Source organism: Capra hircus, chromosome 24 (genome assembly GCF_001704415.2).
Source record: "Capra hircus breed San Clemente chromosome 24, ASM170441v1, whole genome shotgun sequence".
Classification (NCBI taxonomy): domain Eukaryota; kingdom Metazoa; phylum Chordata; class Mammalia; order Artiodactyla; family Bovidae; genus Capra; species Capra hircus.
This window is the reverse complement of record NC_030831.1, coordinates 25,181,399-25,199,473: the sequence shown is the minus strand read 5'-3', so window position 1 is coordinate 25,199,473 and position 18,075 is coordinate 25,181,399. Positions and strand designations below refer to the sequence as shown.

General features: G+C 42.4%; 1 protein-coding gene across 2 annotated transcripts in view; it reads right to left on the bottom strand.

Annotated features, from left to right (window-relative positions):
- The window catches only part of GAREM1 (GRB2 associated regulator of MAPK1 subtype 1), a 235,988-nt gene that overhangs the window by 43,365 nt on the left and 174,548 nt on the right, over nt 1-18,075 (bottom strand). For both annotated transcript variants that reach the window (XM_018039594.1, XM_018039595.1), the window contains exon 3: nt 12,021-12,151. In XM_018039594.1, coding sequence (XP_017895083.1) covers nt 12,021-12,151 — 131 coding nt within the window. The remainder of the gene's footprint in view (nt 1-12,020; nt 12,152-18,075) is intronic.

The window sequence follows — 18,075 nt, the reverse complement described above, 5'->3', positions numbered from 1 at the left end:
TGTTCTAGAAGAGGTAGGAAATGCCAGAACAAATAAGCCTTATCCATTAAAAAAAAAAAAAAACACGCGGAAAACACTTGTCTGACATCATTAAAAACATACAACCCGAGAAGGATTCCTTTACTGAATGGTCAAGACAGAAACTAGGACTGGGATCGTAAACTAGGAATGATGTGACCACCATGACTGATCTATCAGTTCAGTTCAGTTCAGTCACTCAGTTGTGTCCGACTCTTTGCGACCCCATGAATCACAGCACGCCAGGCCTCCCTGTCCATCACCATCTCCCGGAGTTTACTCAGACTCACGTCCATCGAGTCCGTGATGCCATCCAGCCATCTCATCCTTGGTCATCCCCTTCTCCTCCTGCCCCCAATCTCTCCCAGCATCAGAGTCTTTCCCAGTGAGTCAACTCTTCGCATGAGGTGGCCAAAGTACTGGAGTTTCAGCTTTAGCATCATTCCTTCCAAAGAAATCCCAGGGCTGATCTCCTTCAGAATGGACTGGTTGGATCTCCTTGCAGTCCAAGGACTCTCAAGAGTCTTCTCCAACACCACAGTTCAAAAGCATCAATTCTTCGGTGCTCAGCCTTCTTCACAGTCCAACTCTCACATCCATACATGACCACAGGAAAAACCATAGCCTTGACTAGACGGACTGATCTCTACTCTTAATAAAACAACCAAAAAACTCAGAATTCAGTTCCACTATTTTGTATTACTTTACAGGATGACCATAGGATGGTCCATGTACCCAGAGTAAAGTCTAGCCATAAGCTGTTTTGCCTTTTAAAAGGCAAACACAGGACTTCCCTGGTGGTACAGTGGTTAAGAATCCGCCTGCCAAGGCAGGAGGGCAGGGGTTTGATCCCTGGTCTGGGAAGATCTCAGACGCCGAGGAGCAACCAAGCCCGTGTGCCACAACAAAGACCCAGTGCAGCCAAAAGTAAGTAAATAAATTTGCTTTAAAAAGTAAACATGATCGGAGAGATGGCAGGGAGTAAAATAATTATGACAAGGGTTAGAATCAAGAGCAGCCCAAACCCTCTCCACGAATGTATTTTCAAAGCCTTGTCTGTAGTGTGTTCTAAGATGCATTGAGGAAGTAATATGACATATGTTTAACTTGTTAGCTAACTTACATATGGAAACAAAATACGGTCTAACCTGCTGGCAGAGCAGGAAGATATTTCTTCAGCACTTTTTCAGATGGAAACTTTAAAAAGGGGAACGAATATATTAAGATAAAAGGCACACAGACTGCCTCAAGTCAATGGCTTGGGGGGAAAACTGGCTGATTCTCAGGAAGTTAAAAGCCTTGGAAAACATCCAAGGTTCAGCATCAAGTTGCAGGAATCATATTAAACTTTACAACTCTTGCTTATTGATTCAATGACGCATTCTGGCCACTTCCTTGTATCTTCACCACTGCTTCAAGCAACAAGGCAAGAACCCACCTTATTTCTCTGTGAATACTGGCTGTTACTTTACAAAATAAATGCTCGTTAATATGTTACACTAGCATTTTTGAAGGGGTTCATTTTGACACGTGCTATCTAATTAGAAACTGCATCCAGTGCTGACAGAAAACATCAAGTGTACTAGCAGAGTTTCATTTCTGAAATACTGGCAGTATGCTCAGGAATGAAGTAAGGTCTTAAAAATTGCCAGATGTAACATTCACAAAAGTTGCCAAATCCTGTGTGTCAGACCATCAACATTTCAGATACAAAAGGCAGAAGGATTTGGCTAGGCAGTAATTATTGAATACACCTATTTACATTTTTTTAAGAAAATGAATTTATCATGTAAGCTATCGTGTCTATGTGAAAGGATCTTCTGATCATTGTCATGGGCCTTATCTCAGATCCACAGACAGAATGCGAGGGAGTAAAAAAGATGACTGGATTGAATTAGGGGACCAGGCTGTGCAGCTAAGTCACTTTGTGGTTTTGTATGAATCAATGAAGTCAGCTGACATCTGTTTCTCAGTTTTCCTATTTATTAAAAGGAGGAGTGGGACGGGGCGATGTGTAAGGGCCTTTCCAGATCTAACATTTGATGATCATCAAAACTCTGAGTCTATAAATTTCCTAGTCCTGCTGGATTATTTATAATGGTGTATCACTTTATTCTTGGTCATGTTTCTCAGCACTGAGAAACGTAGCTGTCACTCAAGTTCTCCGAACTTTAAATGATTTTATTTTCCCTATTAAAAAAAAAGACGATCCTGGGGCTTCCCTGGTGGCTCAGTGGTGGAGAATCCACCTGCCAGTGCAGGAGACACCCATTCGGTTCCTGGTCCGCGAAGATCCCACGTGCTGCAGAAAAACTAAGCCTGTGTGCCGCAACTACTGAGCCTGTGCTCTAAAACCTGGGAGCTGCAACTACTGAGCGCGCTGCCACAGCTACTGCAGCCGCGCCCTGGAGCCTGTTGCAATGACAAGCTCCAACTACAGAGCGGCCCTCGCTTGCCGCAACTAGAAAAAAGCCCACACAGCAAGGAGGACCCGGCACAGCCAAAAATAACTGAATAATAAAAGACACTGAAACCCGTGCCAGAAACAGATGCCAAACCCAGTTCTCAGGAGCCGATACCCAGGTGACAGGACTGTCAGCGGAGCTCTGACCCAGCCCACAGGAAATGGTTTTTACGAGGTCTGTGCAGGCTTAAGTGGTGACTAGACCACCTGACCTGCCTTTTGAGAAATCCGTATGCAGGTCAGGAAGCAACAGTTAGAACTGCACATGGAAGAACAGACTGGTTCCAAATAGGAAAAGGAGTACGTCAAGGCTGTATATTGTCACCCTGCTTATTAAACTTATATGCAGAGTACATCATGAGAAATGCTGGACTGGAAGAAACAGAAGCTGGAATCAAGATTGCCGGGAGAAATATCAATAACCTCAGACATGGAGATGACACCACCTTTATGGCAGAAAGTGAAGAGCGCAAAAAAGTTGGCTTAAAGCTCAACATTCAGAAAACGAAGATCATGGCATCCAGTCCCATCACTTCATGGGAAATAGATGGGGAAACAGTGGAAACAGTGTCAGACTTTATTTTTTGGGGCTCCAAAATCACTGCAGATGGTGATTGCAGCCATGAAATTAAAAGACGCTCACTCCTTGGAAGAAAAGTTATAACCAACCTAGATAGCATATTCAAAAGCAGAGATATTACTTTGCCAATTAAGGTCCGTCTAGTCAATGCTATGGTTTTCCCAGTGGTCATGTATGGATGTGAGAGTTGGACTTTGAAGAAAGCTGAGCACCGAAGAATTGATGCTTTTGAACTGTGGTGTTGGAGAAGACTCTTGAGAGTCCTTTGGACTGCAAGGAGATCCAAGCAGTCCATTCTGAGGGAGATCAGCCCTGGGATTTCTTTGGAAGGATTGATGCTAAAGCTGAAACTCCAATACTTTGGCCACCTCATGCAAAGAGTTGACTCATTGGAAAAGACTCTGATGCTGGGAGGGATTGGGGGCAGGAGGAGAAGGGGACAACGGAGGATGAGATGGCTGGATGGCATCACTGACTCGATGGATGCGAGTCTGAGTGAACTCCGGGAGTTGGTGATGGATAGGGAGGCCTGGTGTGCTGCGATTCATGAGGTCGCAAAGAGTCGGACACGACTAAGCGACTGAACTGAGCTGAACTGAACTGATGCTCCATACTGGATCGTAATGTCACACAGTTCCTGAGTTGGGGCACGTTGCCCAGCGGAGACAATGCAAACTTATTATTCTGCCTCCAGGGAAATCTATGCTGGAATGGCTGAGATCTTGGACTTCACTAACTGGAATGAAAAGAGCAACGTTACAGCATCCAGGTTAGCGCGTTCAGGCACCCTCAGAGTGGAGAGGAGTCATTTGAATCTGGAAAGCTTCTGGGCGACAGTACTGAAGTCAAGATGCCTCTTCCCTAGTTAAGGAGAGCTGCAAGCTACCCACTGCTAAGTCCAAGGCTGCGCTTTCTTCTCGCTCTCTCTGCAAATGTCACAGAAAAGACGGAACTTACAAGACTTAGCTTTAGTCTTATTTTGATGGGAGAAAATACATGTGTGGGGGAATTTCTTACTATTACTGGGCTGGGTTTGCGAGGCTAGGAGACATTTTAAATAATTCACTAGGTACTGGCATGTATGTTCTGGCATAAGAATGCTCCAAAAAAGTATTTGAGGTGAAAGGGTATCCAGAAACAACAACAACATATGTACTGTGTTCTCAATATTCAGTCACAGGGTATAAAGTACTAAATAAAGGGTAACTGAAATCATCTGTGTTAGGAAATTTTTTTTTTAGATGTGAAACTTCACTTAGTTGGATTTTATGTTTTGAATCAGGGGTTGGCAAACTTTTTCTTACAGGGCCAGTGAGTAATCATTTCAGGCTTGTGGGCCATATGGTCTCTGTTGCAACTACTGGACTCAACTGTTACATTGTTGAAGCAGCCACAGACAACAGGAAGTGCAGGGGGATGGCTGTGTTCTAATAAAACTTTATTTACAAAACAGGTGTCTTGCCCTGAGACTGTAGGTAGCCAGCCCCTACACAAGACACTTGCAAAGCATGCGTGCTTTAATGCATTGCTTCATTTAATTCTCATGACAAATCTATGAGGTGGGGAGCTGTTGCTGTTCTTCAGTCACTCAGTCATGTACAACGCTTTGCTACCCCATGGACTGCAGCACCCCAGGATTCTCTGTCCTTCACTGTCTGCCACAGCTTGCTCAAACTCATGTCCATTGGGTTGGTGATGCCATTCAACCATCTGTCCCTTGTCATCCCTCTTTCCCCCTGCCTTCTATCTTTCACAGCATCAGGGTCTTCTAGTGAGTTGGGTCTTGCATCAAGTGGCCAAAGTATTGAAGCTTCAGTTTCAGTCCTTCCAATGAATATTTAGGACTGATTTCCTTTAGGATCGACTGGTTGGATCTCCTTACTGTCCAAGGGACTCTCAAGAGTCTTCTCCAACACCACAGTTAGAAAGCCTTCTTTATGGTCCAACTCTCACATCCATATATGACTACTGGAAAAACCACAGCTTTGACTACATGGACCTTTGTTGGCAAAGTAATGTCTCTGCTTTATAAAAGAGAGAAAAATACACTGTCTAGGTTTGTTGTAGCTTTTCTTCCAAGGAGCAAGCATCTTTTAATTTTATGGTTACAGTCACCATCTGCCGTGATTTTGGAGCCCCTCAAAATAAATTCTGTCACTGTTTCCATTGTTTCCCCACTACTTGCGATGAAGTGATGGGACTGAATGCCATGATCTTAGTTTTTTGAATGTTGAGTTTTAAGCCAGCTTTTTCACTCTCTTCTTTCACTTTCATCAAAAGGTTCTTTAGTTCCTCTTCGCTTTCTGCCATAATGGTGGTGTCATCTGCATATCTGAGGTGATTGATATTTCTCCCAGCAATCTTGATTCTAGCTTGTGCTTCAACCAGCTCAGCATTTCTCCTGATGTATTCTGCACAGAATTTAAATAAGCATAGTGACAATATACAGCCTTGACGCACTCCTTTCCCAATTTTGAATCAGTCCATTGTTCCATGTCTGGTTCTAACTGTTGCTTCTTGACCTGCATATGGGTTTCTCAGGTAAGGTGGTCTGATATTCCCATCTCTTTAAGAATTTTCCACAGTTTGTTGTGATCCGCACAGTCAAAAGCTTTAGCATAGTCAATGAAGCAGAAGCAGATGTTTTTCTGAAACTCTCTTGCTTTCTCCAGGATCCATTGGATGTTGGCAATTTGATCTCTGATCCCTCTGCCTTTTCTAAATTCAACTTGTACATCTGTAAGTTCTTCAACATACTGTTGAAGCCTAGCTTGGAGGATTTTGAGCATGACCTTGCTAGCATGTGAAATAAGTGCAATTGTGCGGTAGTTTGAACATTGCCTTTCTTTGGGATTGGAATGAAAACTGACATATTTCCAATCTGTGGCCACTGTTGCGTTTTCCAAATTTGCTGGCATATTGAGTGCAGCACTTAGACAGCATTATCTTTTAGGATTTGAAATAGCTCAACTGGAATTCCATCACCTCCACTAACCTTGTTTGCAGTGACGCTTCCTAAGGTCCACTTGACTTAGCACTCCAGGATGTCTGGCTCTAGGTGAGCGATCACACCATCGTGGTTATCTGGGTCATGAAGATCTTTTTTGTGTAGTTCTTCTATGTATTCTTGCCACTTCTTAACGTCTTCTGTTTCTGTTAGGTCCACACTGTCTCTCCTTTATCGTGTCCACCTTTGCATGAAATGTTCCCTTGGTATCTCACGTATTTTGCCCATTTTGCAGGTGATGGCACTGGGGTCCTATGACCTGCCTGTGGTCACAGTCAGTGTCTGGACCTCAATTCTGAATCCAGAGCCTGAGCTACACTACCTGGTCTGATGTGCCCTTTAGATCATGACACCTTGTTTAAAGAGAGAAGTAGGGCTGAAAACTGTTGGTGCAGCTATGTTTCTTATTAAAGCATAGAGGAATGAGGCTTCGGTTTGGAATGACCAATTCAGAGATAAGACATCTTCTGACTTTGAAAGTAAACATGAGAATACAGACAGTTGATGAAAAAACTGAAAGAGGTAATTTAAAAAATGCCTATCACAGTTAAAAACAAGTAGGCAGGAAAATGGGTAAACAAAAACAAGATTCTCACCATGGAAACCAAAAGCTGGATGTTATTAATAGAGGGAAAAAGTGGCGAATGAGGCAGATGACTGCTGTTCTAAAAACACTGAATGCCATTAGCTTAGGAGGTACTGGAGGAAACAGACAAAATGATCAGCAAGAGGTTCAGTTCAGTTCAGTTCAGTCGCTCAGTTGTGACCCCGTGAATTGCAGCACGCCAGGCCTCCCTGTCCATCACCAACTCCCGGAGTTCACTCAAACTCATGTCCATTGAGTCGGTGATGCCATCCAGCCATCTCCTCCTCTGTCGTCCCCTTCTCCTCCTGCCCCCAATCCCTCCCAGCATCAGAGTCTTTCCCAGTGAGTCAACTCTTTGCATGAGGTGGCCAAAATATTGGAGTTTCAGCTTTAGCATCATTCCTTCCAAAGAACACCCAGGACTGATCTCCTTTAGAATGGTACCTGCCAACATATTCTTTCATTTTCTTGACCTACTCATCTGCCATTTTCTGTTCCCCCCACCTTGGCTGCCCACTCAAAACAGGCATATTTAGATTTGAAGAGACAGCTACTCCTGTCATTTCCTATGTTACTGCCTCAAATTTAATCCCAAGAAGTCTACATTCTATTGCTGCTCCTAGTCTGCACCTCGCTTTCTTAACCCACATTGGAAGTCTCTTAACTTCGTCTGGATCTCCAAGATCTCATTTATCATATTCATACTTCCTTACCCAGTGAACAGTTCATGGCTCATTGCTACCTGCCACTCCTGCACACTTCATCTGTGCCTTCTTCGCTGATCTCCGTTATTCTACTTGGTAAAGCCCGACTCAGACTAAACCCAATTTATCCACTGAAGATGGCTGGAAGGAAAAGAAGCTGGTGCTAAGTAATTTCACTTGAAATTTATTTTGATAGAACCCTGGGACCATCCTACTACACTTCCCTGGTTAATTGCTTTCTGGGTCTCTGAGCTGCTTATTATTTCCTTCCTCTCAAAGCCTCCAAAGGCTCCCATTTTACTAAATTTAATGGTTAGTTGCCAGTCCTTATCTAATTCAATCACTAGGCTTCGGACACAAGTGCCCATTCTTCTCTGAAACACTACCGTCCTTTGGCTGCCGGGGTCTCACATGCTCTACTGTCTACTATCTATTACTCTTTTCTGTCTCCTCTACACCCCAGGGCTGGAGAGCTCCAGGGCTTGTTTCTCAGATCTCTACTCTTCTTCTAGTCTCTAGGTTAGGGGTTCTCAACCTTGGCGCTCTAGATGGTTTTGCTCGATAATGCTTTGTTTTGGGGCCTGTCCTGTGACACTGGAGGGTATTTATCAGTATCCTTGTCCTCCATTACTAGATACCAGTAGTCTCCATCCCTTCCCCAAGCTGTGACAATCAAAATTGTACCCAAACACTGTCAACTGTCCCTGGGAGGGGGTGGGTCACCCTCAGTTGAGATGTAGGTGAACTCAGCCCCATGGCTTCAAATGCCACCAAGGAGCTGGTAAGCCCTCAATATATATTATACCCCCAAGCTCCAGACCTGTATATCTACTATCTTTCTCTCTTTATTTGGAGGTATTGGGTTGGCCCAAAAGTTCATGTGGGTTTTCTGTATCATCTTACAGAAAAACCCAAACGAACTCTTGGGCCAACATAATAGTATCTGTATTTGCTTATTTACATTCTATATCCCCAGCAGAATGTAATTTCCAAGCAGGCAGGGATTTACATATTTGATATTTACTCCCAGGGCCTATAATGAGGCTGGTCATGTAGTTAGTGCTCAAAATATATCTGCTGCTTAAATAATTAAATATTTAATATATATTAACTCATTTCATGCAGTTCATCCAACGATGGGGCAATCAGGTAGATAATTTTTAAATATCAAGTCATCTTTTAAAGACGTATTTTCTTTAGCTCAAGATAAAAGGAATATCTTATTTTGAAATAAATGTGTGAACAGTACTAATGTGTGTGCTTAGTTGCTCAGTCGTGTCCAACTCTTTGCAACCTCATGGACTGTAGCCCGCCAGGCTCCTCTGTCCATGGGGACTCTCCAGGGTAGAATACTGGAGTGGGTTGCCATGCCCACTCAAATAGTGCTAATATCATCCACTGAATTTTAGGTAAATTTTTGCTATAGTCTTGAAAATAACAAAACTAGTTCTTGTTCCTTCAAGACTTCTGTTTTACTCTGTATTCTTTTCATGCTTCAATTTGCACCTGTAAATATATACGAATAAATGTGCATACGTATATATTTCTTTATTTCAAGAAATAACTGTGCCTTTTGACTATGATGATGCCAGTTAGCTGCCAGTTCTTAACTGTAAGTCATTTCTTTTGGTCTAATTTACACTGATCTGAAGCATAAAGAAGAGGATAAATTTTTCAAGGAATTGTGAATCCTCCTATCCTTCAAAAAACTGCTTCCTAGGTAATATCTATATAATATTTCATGTTATATAATATTTAACAATATTTGTAACAGTTATGTTTATGAATAGGTTGTACTGGTTTTCCTTTATTTTCTCCTTCTCCAGGGGATGTAACAACAAAGCATAGCACTTCCTTGTCCCCAGTGAGCTCTCGACATTAAGCTCTGCATATTGATACATGCACATTATAATCAAGTTTTAAAGAAGACCATGGCATCCAACATTTTCTTTTAAAATGCAGGGAGTTTCCAGAAATCTTTCCCACAAATCTCCTTGGTTTGTTTATCTATGTGCGTCTTTACTCACTGAGCACACAGACTTGTATTTTTTTACGTAAATTTCTTGAGGTTCCTTCATTGGCTCTTCCTTGAATAGAATTGAAAGCTGTCTTAATGATTAGCGCAGGCTGGATGTGAAGGCATCTTAAAACTTTATCAGTGATGGACCAGAGGTATTAAAATATTTATGCATGCATAGCATAGAACTCAACCTCAATTCAACCAGCTCTACAGATGCTATAAACTACTACTCCATACACTTATTTGTAACATCCACAATTTTCCTGACACATTTTAGAGAGTACTCAGATTGAAAGGATTTTCTGTTTAGCCTCATTTCAGCAGGAATTCCACTGCCTTCTTGCTTTTTAAAAACTGTGGTAAAATATACATAACATGAAATTTACCATCTTAACCATTTTTAAGTATACGAGTTAGCAGGGATTTAGCACACCACTGTGCTAAACTTTTAAATGATATCTCTATTACAATTTTAATCAATATAGCCGATCATGGTATTCTGTGGGGGGAAAAACCCTATCAAAATGTACTGGTTTCAGTATTACTTTTTCATTCATTGCTGGTCCAATAGAAATTCACAAACAAACAGAATTTAGAGGTATTTAAAAAAAATCTTTCATGTAAACAATATGCTACCAAAGACTGAATTAGATTTTAATACTTGAAAATTGTAAAAAAAAAAAAAATTGTCTGATTTCTCATAATTTACCCGCAAAATGAAATGTTTCAGAAGAGAGTTTTACAGCATTAACTTTCCTTCCTAAACAAAATTTTCCTTCTTTTAGTTAATTCTAAATAAATTTTAAGGAGAGATTTAAATCAAGATACTAATGAAACAGGATTTGATTAACTTACAGCCAATGAATCTCAGAGAATTTAAAAATGAACACGTTCTCACAATCTTCAACTGTAAATGAATATAAGCCTGAGCCACTGAAGGAGTTAAAAATTATAAATACTCTGAACATAAGCATACTTTGGTTAGTAAAAGACTTTACAAAACACAAAATCTCACCCATTTTAATAATAAAGCTAAAGGAAGTAGATTACGGCGCCGTGTTTTAGCACTGGGACAAAGAATGATTTAGCCTCGCCGATTAAATGGGCTGACTTTTGCACAAAGAAAGCGGTTTTGGGTATCTGCCGCCTTTTCTGGGAGTGTAGGTGGGGTGACCCATCGGCAAAGACACTTGCATTCTTGGACCAAGACACCACGTGGGCTGTTTTTCAAACAGAGTGGATTTCCAAGAAACCAGAATCTGCTCCTAAGACTTTGAAATTTTCAGAGAAAACCCTGACTGAGTTGGACTTCCTGCTGAAATGAGGTTAAAGAGAAAATCCTTTCAGTGTGAACACTATCGAAAACGTGTCAGTGTAATTGTGGATGTTGCTGAACAAAATGCAAAGGGTTGGCGGGCAATGAAGTTGCACCCGGTTGGTGGCATTGCTTCTCTGGTTAGTCTTTCTTCAATAGCAGGTTTTCTCAAGGAGCTAGCTTGCTGTGTAGGAGAGGATGGAACCGTCCCTTTAAGAATGCGAAACTGGGGACTTCCCTGGCAGTCGAGTGGTGAAGACTCCACGCTTCCAATGCAGGAGTCACAGGTTTGATCCCTGGTCAGGGAACTAAGATCCCACATGCTACATGGCCAAATAAATAAACAGAGTGTAAATCCAATGCAGCACAGTGAACACCATTCAGCGGCTCTCTGATAAACAAGGATTAATAGTACCTACTGGGGAACTTGCCTGGTGGCCCAGCTGGTTAGGAGTCTGTCTGCCAGTGCAGGGGGCACAGGTTTGATTCCCGGTCTGGGAAGATTCCATATGCCGAAGAGCGAGGAAGCCCGTGCATCACGGCCACTGAGTCCACAGCCACAGCTACTGATGCCCTCGAGCCCTAGAGCTTGTCCTCCACACCAAGAGAAAGCCCCACGGTGAGGAGCCCACGCACCGCAACCAGAGAAAGCCCACGGCAAGCAGTGAAGACCCAGTGCGGCCAAGAGAAAACGAAAGAAAAGCAAGCACCTACTGGGCAACATTCGAGACCTCAACTTTTCCTCTGCAGACTGACCTGGACAGTCCACGAAGACTATACGCTCATGTCAAGGCATGCTCTGAAGTTCCTCTCTTAAGTGAGTCTGTGGTATTAGATTTACCCAGTGCCTTTTACTTGCTCTCACAAGCAGAGCATCTAGCCTCACACAAGATGTATGGCAAAACCAATACAATATTGTAAGGTAAAAAAATAAATAAAAAATAAGGGAGATGGGGAAAAAAAAAAAAAAGAATCTGGCCAAAAAATGGTTACATATTAGGGAATAAAGTCCAGAGTTTTAAAGAAGAGAGAGAGAAAAAAAAACCCCAAAACCACTTTTGATCTGCCTTAACAGTTATTCTAGCCAAAGATAATGCTAACTAAGTGTAATAATGGAGGCGGGGGGGGGGGGGGCGTGGAGCAGGTTGGGTGGTCAGCTCAGCTACAGCACAGTTCTTGTAAGACCAGTTTTAGCCATTGACACCAACCCACGAGGAAGATGGAACCTCCATAGGAAGAGGCACAGATGAGCACTTAACTGTGCACACAAAGACCTAAAAGCCAAAGGAGGTTAGTAATGACAAATATTTGGTTCTTTAGCGCTACCTTCACGTTGAATGTTATTTCCTCCATGACGTACACGCGTTCAGGAAATGCTTTGGCCACCTCCTCCACGCTGTTGAAATATTGCACTGGCTCCTTTATATCTCGATCTTGTTCCAACAACTTGAATTGCCCTAAAATACATGATAAACGGAAGAGCTGTGAGATGCTTACGCTGGACAGCTGTCACCGTGGCAACAGCATCCCCTCCCCTTACTCCCACTCTTCTCCGTCAGAGGCTTCTGAGCACTACATTAAAAACAGAAAGCCACTGTGGCAGAAGGTTTTCTCTGAACTAGGATATATATTTAAAAATTAGCTTAAAAATGAAAGCAAATGTGTAGTTTCTTTATTTTTTTGCTTACATTCAGGGTTTATTCCCAGAAGATCAATATCAAATTGGATGAATGCTTGCTTAGAGTATAAACATGATGTGAAAACTCAGTGTGTTATAAATGGTTGCGCATGTGGCTTGTGACAGTGGTCCTGCTGTTATTTAGTTGTAATGATGCCCCCCCACATTATATTCTAAAACCAAGGTTGAGTGGCCTGGGGGAACTGATTTTTTTAAATTAGTGTTTTTAAAATGTGCAGGTGGAATAAAATAATCTGTGGCCCCTTAGCTTTCACCAATGTCCTTGGTTTCAAGAATACATGGGCGATACTGGGGGCTCAGAAGCTCCTATAATTTGTGATGTGGCTGCGGTACACGGCCTGAGCCCGAAGGGGCTGGTGTTGGGGGGAGACCCTTCCAGTGAGTAGGGCACTTGGCATCTGGAGCAGCAGGTGGCTTCCTTTTTACCACCATCTGTGAAATTCATGAGTGCAGACATACTATCACGGTAGCCATAGTTTGGGTGATTTTTGAAGAACTTTGAACACATTCCTAAAAATGTCAAGGATCTACTCTGCTGCTTGTACATTTTTAGCATTTGTGACACTCACGGCTACATTCTAGAGGAGCTGCTGTCAGCTTAGAATAAAAGACCATATATAATCAAGCCCGTGACACCGTGTTTCTCAGTGGTCCTTTTCTGAAGTCTGTTTACACTTGAGAAACTGGAAAAGGAATTAAAAACTCTTATGAGGTAGAGTTCTCTGCATGCATCCATGGGTCATCAGGTAGAAACAGGGACACTTTCATACTGACCATTCATATTCTCAACATATTTTTTTAACACAGCATCTATTAGGTGGAGGTATTATTTTAGATGCTGGAGATAAAATCAATTAAGACACCAGATAAAAATGTCCTCTTGAAGCTTTACATTGTAGTGGGAGACAGAAGATATATACAATAAATCAATGGAGTAAAAAATATGTTAGAAGGTGAGTAATGAGTTTATGTGCTCACTTGTTTCTGACTCTGCAACCCCATGGGTCATTGCCCACCAGGCTCCTTTGTCCATGGGATTCTGCAGGCAAGAACACAGGAGTGGGTTGCCATTTCCTTCTCCAGGGGATCTTCCCGACCTAGGGACTAAACCCGTGTGTCCTGGACTGCAGGTGGATTCTTTACCAGCTGAGCCATCAGCCAAGCCCATCAGAAGGTGAGAAGTGCCATTAAAAATAGGGTGAGGGGGTTGGAGAGTACCCGCTGTCCAGAGCAGGCATGTGTGAGAAAGCGACTTTGATGGAGTTGGGTGGAGAGTTCTTAGAATTCTCAACACAGGCAACAGTCTCCACAGAGACCATCAGGCAGATGGGCTGGTGTGTGCATGGTATGCTACCAGTGAGGCTGGACTGGGGTGAGTAAAAGCCAAGAAGGAAGAGAAAGAAAGTCAGAGAAACAACAGGTGGTTTTGAGGGTCCATAGCTTTGCAGAACTGTGGTTCTTCATCTGATTAGGACGGGGAGCCACCTGGGGGTGTGCATGGAAAAGCAATGATGATTATAGAAGAATCGTTCCGGTCGCTTGTTCAGGACACACTGCGAAGGAGCCAGGGGTAGAGGCAGAGACACCAGTTAGAGGCCCCGCCATCATGCAGGTGTGAGACGGCAGGTGTTTGGAAGAGGTAAGAGAATGTCAGGAATCTGGCCTGAGTGGAAAAGAAATGGAAATGCCATTGACTGAGATGGGCAGGTCTGGAGGGGTAGGATGAGGAAGTAAGGCCAGGAGTTAAGTTTGGACTCAGGCTTAGTCCTGTCTTGGGCTTCCCTGGTGGCTCAGAGGTTAAAGCATCTGCCTGCAATGCAGGAGATCCGGGTTTGATCCCTGGGTTGGAAAGATCCCCTGGAGAAGGAAATGGCAACCCACTCCAGTATTCTTGCCTGGAGAATCCCATGGAGGGAGGAGCCTGGTGGGCTACAGTCCACAGGGTCACAAAGAGTCAGACACGACTGAGCTACTTCACTTTCTTTCTTTAGTCGTGTCTGACTCTTTGCGACCCCATGGAGTGCAGCCCGCCAGGCTCCTCCGTCCATGGGATTTCCCAGGCAAGAATACTGGAGTGGGGTGCCATTTCCTTCTCCAGGGGATCTTCCCAACTCAGGGATCAAATCGGTGTCTCCGGCATTGGCAGGCAGACTCTTTACCACTGAGCCACCAGGGAAGCCCTTATTAGACAAAGAAATGGAGATACCCTGAAAGCTCTTTAGATGGACAACGTAAGTGTGGCAGTCAAGAGAAAGGTCTGGTTGGAGATGATAATGCTGGGCGCCATCAGCACATGGATGATATTTTCAGTCATGACATTTAATGATGACGAACATAGGCTTAAGTGCAGACTGAGGAATGCAGGAATGCAGGGGAATAAGGAAAATCCAGAAGCTGTACATCCTAGAAGACAGGCGATTCAGGTGCTTTGCCCCAACAATTCCACTGCTCATATCAAAACCCCCAATTAAATACAAGCTGCTAAATCCAACAGTTCTCAGTCTCATTTCACAGTTCTGCATGCAACACTTGACATCACTCCCCCTTCTTCTCCTGGAGGCACTTGAATCAAAAACACAAAAACAAAACAGAGCTACCACCTCAGAGGGCTTCATGAAAGGAGTGTTTTCAGGGTATATGCAGGTTTGGGTTTTAACAAGATGCAAGTAATGTCAGAGACGGGTTTACGGATGTAGGGATTTTGCTGGTGATGGACCTTGATAGAAGCGTTTTCAAGAGTTAAAGGGTAGGCGGTGATGACAAAATAGAGGATGCACCCAGACACAACAGCTCGAGTACCTTCTAGAAGGACGTAGAGCGATGAATAACACATTCAAAAATACAAAATGAGCATATCTTTTTCATAAAAGCAATCTTTAAAAATTCAGAATGACCACGGCAATCTTAATACTACTTTCTTAAATTCTGCCACTATAACCAACTAAACTTTTCCTTTCTCACTACTCTAGTCTGCGTACAAACTTCCAGTATCCATGCTTTATCTACAGTTTTATACTCTTGTTCCTTTGTAATTTTTTCTCCTTTTCCCCACATGACAACACAATGTTTGCACAGCGTTTAATAATGGGTTTATCTGTTTTTCTGTTCTCCTATGGTTAGTTTGAGTTAGGCAGGTGCCTAATGTAAGTGGGCTCTGCCACGTACATGTTTTATGATACTGGCAAATCACTAAATCCGTCTGAGCCTTGCTTCCTCGCCTGTAAAGTGGGGACACTTCACAGGGCAGCTGTGGGGATTAACGGAGATGATGCAAAGTGTTCAGCGTAAGTAGCCATTTAGCGACTCTCAGTTCCCTTCTCTCTTCTCAAGACACACAGGGATTTTGTCTTTTGGTTCATGTTTTGGGGATAAATCTTCTGGAGTAAGATTATTAAAGAGTAACACAATTTCTTGTTTACCATTCATGGCTAAATTTTTTTTTTTCCCCCAAAAAAACCTAAACCAATTTATATTTCTACCAACAGGCTATGTGCCTCCTAGTTGGAGCACAATCTCGTTCTGAGTATCTTTTCAATTAGACACTTCCATGCATATTAGAAAGCATCTCTTCCTTTTATTAATCTGCATCTCTTTAAAGATCAGTGAAGTTAAACATCTCAATTTTTCTTGAGCAAACGACTATGCAGATTTAGTCTACATTTCCTTTCACTTCTAGAGGCATCTAAGGCCCCCTGGATGGTTATACTTGGAAGTCCCATTAGCACCAAATCCAACATGTCTAAATTCAGGGAAGCACAATGCCTTGCATGCAATAGGTACTTAATAAATGTTTGCTAAATAAAAGAAAATTACTGTAGTCCTGGAACTGGCAGACAAGAGAGCAATGCAGAAGTAACTGCAGATTTTCCGAGTTGTAAATAAAAGGTGAACTACATTACCGTATACAAGGTTTGCTTCTAAACCACAGATGAATGTTGTCACTCAACAAAGAAAGCAAGCAACGGTGTACTTAAAAATCATTCAAATCTGAATAATGTACAGAGACTCAAAGGATATTTTTCAGGAATCAATCCTACCAAAGAACAGATCAGACAAGCTACTGAAATTATCTTTCAGTATGAAGCAATCTTTCAGCATCCAGATGTGTTAAATAAGGGGACAAAAGTAGTCATCAGTGAGTTAGAATTTTCACGAATACAATTTTTTCACATTGTCTTTTAAATCCTGTGTTTGGTTTACCCTTGTGGCACACCTCTGTTCACACTAGCCTCATTACAAGTGCTTAAGAGCCTGTGTGACCAGTGGTTGCTGTGTCCATGGAAAGTCTGTGTTTGCTTATAAAAGTGGCTGCAGACACTGTTCACATCCTTAAAAAAAGATCCTGCCGTGGGGAGTACCTTCTGACAAAACAGGATGTTCCCTCTCGTGACATAAGAGCTTCAGAATTCTTATATTTTCTTTTTCTTGTCCTGTTTGTCATGATCACTGATATTTTGGTTCGGATAAGAGAGCCTGGGTTTCTTGATACAAACCATCTCTAACCCCTTAGACAGATCGCCTATCTCTATCACCATTTCTCTTCTCTTTCAATTTGGGCGCTTGTTCTTCAGGTATTCTTTAACTATTTTTTCTTATGTCTGAGATCTTTTACTATCAGCAGGCTCAAATATGCTTTGGTATATGGACCAAATGAATAATTCTGTCTGGTATGGCTGCGGTGTCAACAGTAAAGCTGCACACATTTCTCTTCTCTTTCAATCTGGTGCTTGTTCTTCAGGCATTCTTTAGTTATTTTTTTTCATGTCTGAGATCTTTTAGGTGTGACCTAAATCAAATCCCTTATGATTATACAGTGGAAGTGACAAATAGATTCAAGGGATTAGATCTGATAGACAGAGTGCCTGAAGAACTAAGGATGGAGGTTTGTGACACTGTACAGGAGGCAGTGATCAAGACCATCACCAAGAAAAAGAAATGTGAAAAGGCAAAATGGTTGTCAAATAGCTGTGAAAAGAAGAGATGAGAAAGGCAAGGAGAAAAGGAAAGATATACCCATTTGAATGCAGAATTTCAAACAATAGCAAGAAGAGATAAGAAAGCCTTCCTCAGTGATCAATGCAAAGAAATAGAGGAAAACGATAGAATGGCAAAGACCAGAGATCTCTTCAAGAAAATTAGAGATACCAAGGGAACATTTCATGCAAAGATGGGCTCGATAAAGGACACAAATGGTATGGACCTAAGAGAAGCAGAAGATATTAAGCAGAGGTGGCAAGAATACACAGAACTATACAAAAAAGATCTTCACAACCCAGATCATCATGATGGTGTGATCACTCACCTAGAGCCAGACATCCTGGAATGTGAAGTCAAGTGGGCCTTAGGAAGCATCACTACGAATAAGGCTAGTAGAGGTGATGAAATCCCAGCCGAGCTATTTCAAGTCCAAGATGATGCTGTGAAAGTGCTGCACTCAATATGCCAGCACATTTGGAAAACTCAGCAGTGGCCACAGGACTGGAAAAGGTCAGTCTTCGTTCCATTCCCAAAGAAAGGTAATGCCAAAAAATGCTCAAACTACCACAAAATTGCACTCATCTCACATGCTAGCAAAAATGCTCAAAATTTTCCAAGCCAGGCTTCAACAGTATGTGAACCATGAACTTTCAGATGTTCAAGCTGGATTTAGAAAAAGCAGAGGAACCAGAGATCAAATTGCCA